Here is a 12,834-nt window from a genome sequence, read left to right on the forward strand (position 1 = left end):
TATAATTAGGTAAGACTGAGATTGATAGGTAATGTGGTCAATTTGATTGGCAGTTTAGGAGGTGGGGCATTGTAATTAAAGGTCCACCTTGTCTCTGATTGTTTAGTGATAATGACAGTTGTCAATCATACTAGTTGAATCAATACCCACTTACCTAATCAAAATGTTTTTAAAAAAGCCTGCACATCAACACACATTAATGACATACATTCTTGAATCAACTGCTCCAATAATATACCCAGTTTTTTCAGTTTATTTGTGTATTATGTGCACATACATTAGAAACATAGGGAACTATATTTTAGTGTGAATACATTAAGTAACAGTAGGTAACCTGTCCTGTTGTTAGGGAGGGTGGTGCCTAAGTAAAGATTTAGAACAAGTTCTAATCTTTCCAAAAATGAAAAATGTGAAACACTTATGAACCACATCCACAAACAACAACCAATACACTATATAGGTTCCGACAGGTTTAAACAAATTTTAAATTTAAACATTTAAAAGGGCAGTTAACATTTCAACAAAAATCTTATTTTGCTAGCTTTAGTATGCAAAAAATAATAAAGAGAAGAAAACAAGTATACAGCTGGAACATGCAACTATGTCATAATTGTTTAACACTAATACTCCAAAAAATAATGAATCTACAGTATCTGAAATAAGCATAAACATGTAAAAATAATTGTCCACAACCAACTGATAACAATAACTACAGAAAAGATATGATAAAAATGTCATGCTCTTTTTGTGAAACTGTACAATTCAGAAATTTATGTTTGCATTTATAATTATAATTTATAGTGTAATTTAGTTAATTTATCACTTTATGCTTAGGGCTATTCCAGAAAAATATGTATGGGGGAGGGGGTGGTTTGAAGGCACATTGTATTAATAATACATGGGTGATGGGTATCAGAGCAACTTTTCACACTATAATGCACTATAACTCCTAATTACAATTGTATGGGTGGCGGGTGCTGACAAAAACTGCCTTCCAACCCCCCATACATATTTTTCTGGAATAGCCTTTATTTGTATAATGTTTTGCTTTATTTTAATGTCTGTTAAAAATTGGATTGCCACAAAGTGTAAATGTTTTATGACGATAAAATTAATTTAATTTGATTATGGAGATTCTAAAACAAAAAACTGAAGCACAAGTTTAAAATCTAGTTCAAAACTATCCTGGTCTTTTTTCCAAAAAATTCAAAATATCACAAAAATTTCTGATTTTACATTTAATCATTTACCAGAGAAGAAAATATTCTTAAATTTCTCAATTTCGTGGTTTACTCATGTAAAATAAATAACACACACAAAGCTTAAGGCTAATTTAAACAATTAGTTATATTTATAAAAAAAAACCCACATCATTTTCAACTGAGGCACCATTTCAATATAATGAAAAAATAAAATCAGATTCAAATATAGATCCTGTGTTCTAAATTGGCTCACAGAGATTTGACAACACTGCATTCTACTTTCTGTTTCAAAAACCATTCAGGATCCAATAGTCTAGTTGTAATGATACAAACATTCAAATATTTGAAGGCTAAAATCTTAATTGCTGATGTAATAAAAGCTAGAACAGAAAGAAGAATGAAGTGTTTTTTAATCTGATTGAGAAAAAGATGAAATGAAAGTTACATATGTGTGTTTTGGGGTAACAGTAAGGGGCGACATCAAAAGTTCAATGAAGGATAAAAAAACTTAATTCACATAGTTTTTTCACTGACCCCCACACCCCCCTCTTAACTTAATTTAGAAAAAAATGATTGACCAATAGGGATATATGTAAAATCGATTTTGGGTTAACAAAACTTGCAGCAATGTTTCCCCCCCCCCCCCCTTTCCCCATCAAACCATTTGATTTAAGTTTTTTATCCTTCATCGATTTTTTGATGTCGTCCCTTAGCAGTCTTTCTCTAATAACAAGTTGTTACCTTTCTGTCTTCAACAGAATTCTAGATTAAATAATGAATTTCAGGCAAGATATAGCTAGACAGATCTAAACAATAAAAAACATATATAAATTTGTGTTTGCAAATCATAGAAAAAAAATGTGTTTAAACAATTCCGAGTTATTTCCCCTAACACAATAAACATGTTAAAAAACTGAATTAAATATATAACCACTAAAATACAGGTTATGTGTGTATCCTCTGCAAACAATTGTCTAAATTATTCTGTTCAAATTTTGTGTTGAACACCTATACAAAATACTCAAGTTTTGTCATAGTAATACACATGCACATTTATATTTGGAAGAAAATATTACATTGGTCGGAACAGAAAGTAATACAGTGTTGTTAGATCCTTTTCTGCTGAGTGTATTTCAATCCAATTATATACAAATCAGTTAAAATTTTACAATAATTTCATGCAATTTTCAGTCTACATATTTGTTTGGTTTGATTTGCTAAAGCTGTTATGATGTCCTTAAATCATATTTTTTATTAAATTTTTTTGCAGTAAAGTAAATAAGATCACATTTATGTATACATATAAACATCAGACTGTCAAAATACCTTAACAACGTAACATATCACAACATAACATTAAAAATTCCCCATCAATATTTACATACAAAAATAGAAAATGCAAAAATCAAACATAATAGAAGTTGTCATAACAGTAACAAAATAAATGTTAAAACAAAGTTAAAGCACCAATGTAAAGACATGAACATATGTTCTAAGCATTAGGAAGATTCTGAATCAATTCAATGCATAAATTCATGAGGGTTTAGCGGCACCCTGTCTCTCACAGTATTTACTGCTGTCAGCTGTGTAAAAGTTTACTGTTGACCTCAAAAGTGAGTACATTTAGCAGTAAAACATAAAATTGAAGAAAAAGAAAAATCAAATCTTTTTTTTTTAGATGCTATTTCTTGGTCTAGAAGATTAGTGCCTGTCCAAGTTTGACATATAAAAAATGAAAATGCAAAAAACAAACATAATAGAATTTGTCCTATCAGTAACAAAATAAATGTTAAAGTTAATGAACATATGTTCTAAGCACTAGGAAGATTCTGAATCAAATCAATGCAGAAATTCATGAGGGTTTAGCAGCACCCTGTCTCTCGCAGTTAATTCTGCTGTCAGTTGTGTAAAAGTATACTGTTGACCTAAAAAATGAGTACATTTAGCAGTAAAACATATAAAATTGAAGAAAAAGAAAATCAAATCTTTTTTTTTAGATGCTATTTCTTGGTCTAGACGATTAGTGCCTGTCCAAGTTTCATAACAATCCATGAAGGTTTGCAAATTTTATTATGTACAAAAATTCAATCCCAGACTGTATGTAAATGTATAAAATAATATATTTTCAAAATTGGCTTTAGACAATATCAATGATTAATGCTTAAAGCTAAAAAATAGTTTGTTTCTTATATAATTTGTTTAATTATCGAACTATGTCATGTATGTAGAAAAAAAGTTCAATTAAAAGTTAACATACAAATATTGATTTTATTTTTGCTAAATAGACATATTTCATGATAACTAGAATTGAATTGCACATCAATGAAAAAGAAATTACCATATTTCTTTACAATCCCCCTTTTTTCCACTCCAAAAAGAAAATTACAACATAAACCTGAGAAGTAAAGTACTAATATCAAACATGACATCCTTTCTTTACTCAGGTTTTAATTTTTCATCTTTAGTTACTGTTTTTATCATTTCTTTCAACTTGTTGTACCTAACAGGCAGAAGATCTTCTTTAGATGCAATAAACTCCTGCTTCAGTTTGGTTAGTCTGTTGTGAGCTCTTAAGAATTTATTCTCGTACACGCTGATCATGTGTTCCTTGTTTTTGTTATCATCTTCTATCTCTTTCTTATGCATGTCAGAAAGATCTGAAATGAAAACCAGTAATGTGAACATTTACAATGTCATAAATATAAATATTACATGTGCTTTATCTAATTCTTTAGATAAATCTCGTTTGAATTGTTTATATTTGTAATTTTAAGGCCTTTTATACACTATAGCTGACTATGCGTTATTAGTTTTACTCATTGTTGAAGGCAGCTTGGTGACCAATAGTTGTTAATCTCATTACCATTAGGTCTCTCAGTGACCTATAGTTATTGAATTCTGTGTAATTTGGTATCTTTTGGAGAACTGTATCATTGGCAATCAGACCACATCTTCTTATTTTTATATTTAGTATTTATTGTACCTTTGTGGATACGAATACAAAAAGATGTAGGCTACTAGTCAATGAAAAATCAATGATATTTCTTTCCAACTCTGTGCTAAAAAAAATCCTTATCAATTTACATGCTTAAGAGCTATTTTTGAGATAACCCAGATTGCTCTTTTGAAATATTTCTCCAACAATTTCTTTGATAGTGACTGCACATTTTCAAGATGTGTGCAATTTTCCCATGAAATTCAAGAATCTAGGTAAGGACATAAAATAGGTATCAACTAAACCCCTCCCACTCCGACATTACTAAAATATAAGCTGATTTCTGATTCTTTAAACTATTTGAAAATCCCACACACAATAAGAAATCTTACTTCTGGTAACTGTTTTCATTTCATAAGAAGAATCGTCAGATTTGCCAGCAAACTGTTTACAGGTCTGTAAGAAACTAGAAGACCTTGATTGGACAGGCTGTTGAACCTGTGTTGTACCTTCTGTACTATGGAACAGATCTAAAATGTATAATGAAAACCAAATCAGTATTTAGTACAGTAAATGAGTAAATTCAAAGTGATCAAAACGAAAATGGCACCTGCTACTGAAGAAAGAAACAGAGGAGGATTAAGAGGGCCAGGGTGCCCAACAACCCCTATTGTGGGGAAAATTTTGTCGATTATCTAAAGAATCACTGAAGCATGACTGGAGTGGAGCCACTTCTTAGGCAGTCAGTGGGGATCCCATTATATGAATTTCTGTAAATAGTATGTAATAGGCAGTCAGTTATTTTATGGTCAATAAACAGCATTCACCGAGAACATTCACTTTCAAGAGTTTTTTTCACTGTATGGCCTTGCTTTATTTCTACTACATGTACATGATGTAGCTCACTGTCTTCCATTCTGAATCATATAAAAAATAAGTCATTTGGTCTTTGTTGAATCATATCACATTTTGTGCACTATTGTTTGTCTGTTGTTTTTTACTTTTTAGCAATGGCTTTGTCAGTTTATTTTCGGTTTGTGAGTTTGAATGTTCCGTTGTTATCTTTCAACTCTATTACTTTTTTTATAATTAGAATAAATCTGTTGGGTTTTTTTTGTCATTAGACTGCTGTCTGTAGTACTAGTCTACCCCAAACTTGTTGTACAGCATACAAACAAAGAGGAAAATGAAGTGATGCCACCAAAATTCAAACTTGATCTTAATAAGCTAGCATTGTGTATTAGGTTTCATAACATTTTGTTCAGGTAAACTCAAGTCATGCAAGTTAATGAACGGAAACCTATTTTGGGATGTACTGAGGTACATACTTACAGAGGGACAAGGGTAAAACTTCATGTCCCCTCCACAACAACTGGGGCATAAAAACAACTAAAGACACAAACCTTTAACCCCTTTATGTTTAGGGATTTTCGGCATCTCAGCCTGCTGTAGAACTTGGTCAGTTGTTGCTCTTCTTATCATATCTTTCAACTGTGGGTATCTCAGTACCATGCTGTCTTTAGATTGTTGGTACTCCTGATCTAGTTGCTGTATGACCTCATAGGTCAGTTTGTACTTCTTCTTCAGGTCATTTAGTATCTTACATAATCTTTGGTTCTCTATCTTCAACCCATCTTTCGTCTGTGTTGAAAGTTTCTGAACTAAAATAAACATAAAATATTCACTGTGGACTAAATGTCATTTGTTGATACATTGTACCAATTTCAGTGGAAAAGGTGAACTAAAAATTTAAATGTTTAACCAATAACCAAGTAAAAAATTTCTATAGGCTTTAATGGAGACTCTGGCAATTACAAGAAATCAAATATACACTTAAGTACAAATTTTCCTCAATCTATGAAAATAATTAGTACCCACAAACCAATGACAACCATGCATTACTCATAATTATAACATGTATAATGCATTGGATTTAATAGCTGATTTTTTCAATGTAAAATTACAAGGCTTTATTCTAATTTGATATTAAATTACAGGTTCATGAACTAATGAAATTCATACCTTCAAAAGTCATGAAAGTATGAATATGATGAATAAGTTAAAACCAACTTTGGCCTAAAACTAGCATGACTAGGGAATGAATTAAATAAACAGCTGTGCCATGAGCGCATGATACGCCCTACGTCTTGTGTGGAAGTTTTATGCAATAATCATAAATAGTTTCTGAGAAAGTTTTAAGCAATAATATTGTTTTTGAGACATGGCAGGACATGTGAAACCCCCAACCCTGTTTTTTTTTTTTACAAAAAACTAAATATCACTAAAATAAAATTTTGAATCAAAACCAAAAAGTATACAGATCTTTAGATTAATATAACAAAGAAGTCAGTGTGTAAAGTTTTAAGCAATATTCATAAATTATTTTTGAGATACGACACGACATGTAAAAAAAACCCTCCCCTGTTTAACAAAATACTCAATAAATCAAAAATAAAGTTTTAAATCATCACCAAAAAGTAAACAGATCTTTAGATCAATATAACAAAGAAGTGTGTAAAGTTTTAAGCAATAATCATAAATTGTTTTTGAGATACGGCACAACATGTAAAAAAAACTTCCCCCTTTTTTACAAAATACTCAATTACTCAAAAATGAAATTTTGAATCACCACCAAAAAGTATAAAGATCTTTAGATTAATATAACAAAGACATGTGTAAAGTTTTAAGCAATAATCATAAATCGTTTTTGAGATATGGTGCGACATGTAAAATACCCTCCCCCTTTTTTACAAAATACTCAATAACTCAAAAATAAAATTTTGAATCATCACCAAAAAGTATACAGATATTAAGATTAATATAACTAAGAAGTGTTTAAAGTTTTAAGCCATAATCAAGAATCGTTTTTGAGATACGGTGCAACATGTGAAAAAACACACCCCTATTTTAGTTACAAAGTGCCGTAACTCAAAAAATTTTAATCTTATTTTCACCAAAAAGTATTCAGATCATTTGACCATCATAAGAAACAACTATGTTATGTTTCATGAAATTCGGATAAGTCGTTCTTAAGTTATAGTGCAACATATTTTTGCCGGACAGCCAGACAGACGGATAGACGGACGGATGGAAGGACACTTGTATACCAAAAGAAATTTTTTTGACTGTAAAAGATTTATTCAAATTACACATGTTACAACCCTCGTCGATTCTCTACCATAAGCAAGAAGAATATATATGACATATAAACATGATAGAAAAATATGTGGGGTATAAATGTCAATCAGACAACAACCACAAGATCCTTTAAATAAACTGATTCTTTTAAAGTTTACTATGTTACATGGTAGTATCAGTGGTGGGTCCAGGGAGAGGGTTCTTGAAGTTAGAACCCCGCCTTTTTTTGGACAATCAATGCATGTGAATGGGGACATAAGGATGGAACACCATGTTCTTATATATATTGGCATTCCACAAGGTCGCGCTTTGCCTAGCCATTTTACCATGTTGTTATACTTGATTTGTATAATGTGTACAGAGAACTGATGCTTTTGTTTAATTTGGTACAAGCACTGTGAGCCTTTCGTCAAAATCTTAGTTTACTTTTATGTTTTATGCCAACCTGAAGCTATTTCTAACTGATTTCTCTTATTTATTGGTGTCATACAAATATAGCAGGTAAGGGTAGGAAACATGTTTAATACTACCATATTCTGAATGTGTCTGTCCCAAGTCAGAAGTCAGTGGTTGTTGCCATTTATTTTTTTTATCATAAACAAGGCCTATGGATTTCTTGTTAGAACAATATATCATTTTGCCATTATTTTAAGCTGACTACATGTATAAGATATTATATTGGCTCATTGTTGAAGGTTGACTTATGGTTGCTGGCCATGGTGTATCAGCAATCATTCTCCTACCTTAGCTTCTCATGACTTTATCTTGCATGACCTTTAAATTTACTAAAGTTTTAAAGTTCCTGAAACAATTTGAACTTTATTATATTTATCATGATCATTTTATAGATTTCTAATTTCTGTATAAATGTACATCATGCATGTACATGACAAAACAAGACTCATGAACTCAACTTAGTTTTGTTTGTTTCCTTAATTCATCATGATTTAATCTAGAATGACCTTTGCACTTAGCTAGTTTACAAATGATAGATTTTTTTTTTCTTTTCCTTGTTATGATTTGTTTCCACATGACCTTTAACACATGTTTAAGTTACTTACCTAAGTTCTGTTTTTTACTTGTTCCCGACATTTCTAAGATCATTTATTCTGTGCATTCTACACAATCTGAAATTATCATACAAATTAGTTTTATTGATCTGTTTCCTCCCAAGCAAGATCTAGCTAAAGCTAGTCATACTGTAACAGATGTCATTAATGTTTTGACAACAAAATACAATGCCTAAAGTAGAAGGATATATTGTAAAGATACTTATCAATACACAGAAGGATTATTGGTATCACAACAACATTTGAAAATTATACAATGTACATATTTTTTTAAATGGCATGACTGCATGTGAAATCACTATTGAATGTACACGATTAGATAGGGGAGGAGAATAATTGTCAATGTGTTTGCTTGGGACATGAAACTTCTCACACTCTTTCTTACCCCCTGTTATCACAACCAGTGTCAGAGGCTGTGATTACAGGGGATATGAGTGTCTTAGAGTGTAAGACGATAATTTAAACATTCTAAATGAATTTATATTACACATGCTAGATAATGATCATAATATGATATTTTTATAAACAAATGCTCACCATTCCCCACTCCCCACAACATGAATACAATTGTACATGTACTTGTTGATGCATTATAATTAAGATTAATAGATTGTTCTATTAAATATTGTTTGAGGATAATAGTTTGAACTGTTTAAAATTGCTTTGTAATTTGATGTCTCAATTGACCTATTCCAGCATCTCTTACTTTAAATTAACATGTTAAATCAAAAGTGTAATCTCAGAAAATAATGTACCAATTACCTACTTACAATATTGCTTCATAAGCTGAAATGTCATTGTATTCCCAACTGAACTCGAAAATCTGGTCACATTTTCATAAACACCAATTTATATGTACATTTTTTATTGTATTAGGAAATGAACATCATTATTGGGGACATTTAGAATATCTAATTCCCCTCACAATCAATATCTAAAATGGTCTTTACAGGCTAAATTATTCAGAAACTTATCAATATGATTATAAATATATTCAATATTTATAATTTTAGTACTAAATAGTATGTCACTGCAAAATTATATTTATATGTACATGTATATGTGTTCTTATGTATTTAAATATATTTTTGCACTTAAATTTTCCCCAAATGCCTCTAACATTACCAATAGCCATCCGATGTAATGATTTCCTGTTTGATCAATGTTTATTATTTTGTTGGCTGTGTTAGATTATAAACTTTTCTCAACAAATGTTACATGCATTGTATTATGTATATATCAATTGACAAGGATGCACAAATTAAACTTTGTATTTGTGCAACATGTACAACAGCTTACATTTCCTTGTTGCAATAAAATCATTACCTACATTTGAGTTTTGAAAATAATCATTTATAATTGTCAACAATTCACTTTTTTCCCCTTCTTAAATATGCTTGACATATATATTTGTCACTTGCATTTGACATACATACATGACATAGGTACATTTGCAATCAACACCTGTAAAATCATTTGAATGTGGAAAGGGATTGATATAAGTTGTAATAACTTGTTTCACAATCTACTATCAATAAATATGTTTAAACTAATAAGAAATCAATCTGCTATAACCATGATAACATATATAATTGTTTTAAATTGTCATATCAGGGTCTTTTATAGGCTATAGCTGACTATGCGGTTTTGGCTTTGCTAATTGTTAAAGGCTGAATGATGACCTATAATTGTTAATGTTTGTGTCATTTTGGTCTCTTGTGGACAGTTGTCTCATTGACAATCATACCACATCTTCTTTTTTATATATACATGTACTGTACATGTATATACAAATGTATATGAATTTTATACTTGTCAGCAGGAAATTCCTTCTAACTACTGTTACTCTACATGTACATTTTAAACATGTATGTTAAACTCTAGCATGTCTAAAAGAACATGTAGAATACTTAAAAACTACTTCGGGAGTTCTATAAGATTTGAGAGTCACTCTTTTTATCAAAACTTCATTAACTGTGAACACTCTTAGATTAATGGCCTTTAGTGTAAGGGTTTTGCACATTAGTGAAGGCTGTATGGTGAACTTTATCTGCTTAAAAATCTGTTACATTAGTATTTGTTTAGACTTTAGTTTGAAGTTTCATTGGCAAAAATACAATTTATAATGCATATGATACATGTATATACATGTACATTTGTAAGTATTAATGTTCAATAAGATAATTAAATATAAATAGCTGAGGTCCTTGTGAACTCTCATACAGATTTATGATGTCATAGAGGGTAAACTGTTGCCACCAATTAAAATGAAATTATTCATAAACATTTTATAGACCTAAAACAAGTCTGTCATCTGGTCATATTCTGACCTAAATAATTCTGAAAATGAAAGTACATTTTTATACTAAATTCATTTTTTGACTTAAATAAATGCACTATGAAATAATTGTCAGTCAGGGCTACTACTTTTAGACAATAAATGAAAATTAAAAAATCCCACCTGCTCTTTTCTCCATTATATTTCTCAGGTAGTATACAGTGTGTTGTACTAATTTTGCGACAAATTATATCAACATGATCAAAGTTATAGAAGCTCTTACCATGCTAACTCAAAATATGAACAATTTTATGTACATGTACATTTTGTACATGGTGTCTTGAAATCTTGAGACATCTTCCTAGGCCACGGTTTTTTAATTTGTTGGTTTACGGATTTTCTCCATGAAAAAGTCGGGTCGGTCGGTCGGAAAAAAAAAGAAAAAAAAGATCTTTCAAGACAGAAAACTGATATGCAAAATAAAAATATATTTCACCTTTCTAATATATGTTTGTCATACTATTTTTTTATCGTTCTTAAATTTTAGTTTGATAATTATTATTGCTCAGCTGTAAACATCACATGACATTGTCTAATAATTTCCCGTAAAAAGGGGGGGGGTACACTGACAAAGACGAAATTAAATCGTCAATTCACAAACAAGAAAAACAGATTCACGTCAGTTATTTGACTTAGCTTTTAATCAAAACTTGGTGAAAAATAATAAGCACGAAAACTGATAGAGAAAAAAAAAGTAAAAACGTCGTACGAAAATAAGTTTTAACACACGTGTCAAAAACGTAATAGACTCGTCCATTGGAAAAACGAGAATATCAGGTTAAATAATCTGTTGTCATGCATCCCGTTTTTTATCCAAATGGACGATATTTTTTTTTTTATCTATGAAACAAGAAAATATCAAATGATTTGTTAAAACTCAGTATTTTAACTTGATGTCTTGAACTTCCACCTGTCCTCATTTGGACAAGTCTATTTATATGAGAACATGCATCTTACGGACTGGTGACAAATAAGGGAAACGAACTTATTGTGTAATTGGTTTTAAACACAGGTTTCGTTCCGCAAAATTATTTGCGCAAACAACATTTCAAGGTCATTAATAATTGATGTCTATTTTTAGAAACGTAAACTGAAAGTTTCATTTTTCACAACAGAAAGTGTCATCACTTCTGTTAGTGATTAATGCATTTTATTTCATAAAAAAGGATATTTTAATTATTTTTCAGGGATAATGCATTTCTTAGGGTCGGCGAGAATAAAAAAAAGCCTGAAAATTAGATTTTATTTTTATTTTGGAAATCGGCAAAATCGGGTCGGCGGATCCGTAAACCAACAAATTAAAAAATCCTGGCCCTACATTGTAAGTGCTTTTTTTTAACCTTATTCAGCTGGACCAAATCACTACTTTAAATTCATGACCCAAGTTTTTTTACATCCTAATTTTATCCACCTTTTTGCTAATTGAGGCATCGAACATGAAGAATTACACTTGGCAAAGGCAGATTTAGAGGCAAGGGATGCCCCCCCCCCCTTTTTGTGGGAAAATTTTGGTTGGTTATATAGGGAATTCCTGAAGTGTGACAGGAGCTGGCTCACCTCTTAGGCAGTAAGTGGGTCCCTACTTAAATCAAAGGAATCAGTAATCTGGTTTCTTTGTCTATTGGATTATAATACTGCCCACTTTTTTTTTGTTTTTAAACTTTTCACAAACTTTGTTCATTGTTGTTAGATTCTATGGAAAAGATAATAACCATGATAACTGAAACTGAAAAACCAATTTACAGAATATTTGATTTGCTTTTTACAGAAAAATAAAACACTTATACTACCTCTTCCAACATGGTGAAAAGCAGGTCTACTGGCTTCAGTAAATCATTTAAAGCATAGCTGAGAAATAAATCCAAAAACAATGTTGTGGAAAAAAATAAACCGGAAGTAAGTGACGTGGCGGTAAAGTGTAGATTATGATTCACCTAACATCACCTGCATAACATTCTTCTTATGTTCTTAGTTCACTATGTTCAAACGAACATAACATAGACGGATCAAGGGGGCCTTGGGCCAAACTTTTGGTCAGTCAGTGTCCCCTGGAGGACTCATTTTTCCTTAAAAAGTGGTTTTTAATGTCTTTACATTGAGGGGTTACTGTACCCCTAGGTGTGGTTCCAAACTTGATAAAGGTCCTTCTTT

General features: G+C 30.8%; 1 protein-coding gene across 1 annotated transcript; it reads right to left on the reverse strand.

The window, feature by feature from the left end:
• Positions 1–3,487: 3,487 nt before the first annotated feature.
• Positions 3,488–12,594, reverse strand: LOC134726918 (uncharacterized). The gene is made up of 5 exons (XM_063591316.1): positions 12,474–12,594; positions 8,337–8,402; positions 5,541–5,798; positions 4,530–4,667; positions 3,488–3,859 (listed from the first exon to the last, which is right to left on the reverse strand). The coding sequence occupies exons 2-5, from the start codon at positions 8,377–8,379 to the stop codon at positions 3,639–3,641; spliced, it is 660 nt and encodes a 219-aa protein (XP_063447386.1). The 5' UTR covers positions 8,380–8,402; positions 12,474–12,594; the 3' UTR covers positions 3,488–3,638.
• Positions 12,595–12,834: the final 240 nt, after the last annotated feature.

The sequence above is a fragment of the Mytilus trossulus genome, chromosome 7, assembly GCF_036588685.1.
Source record: "Mytilus trossulus isolate FHL-02 chromosome 7, PNRI_Mtr1.1.1.hap1, whole genome shotgun sequence".
NCBI classification, from domain to species: Eukaryota; Metazoa; Mollusca; class Bivalvia; order Mytilida; family Mytilidae; genus Mytilus; species Mytilus trossulus.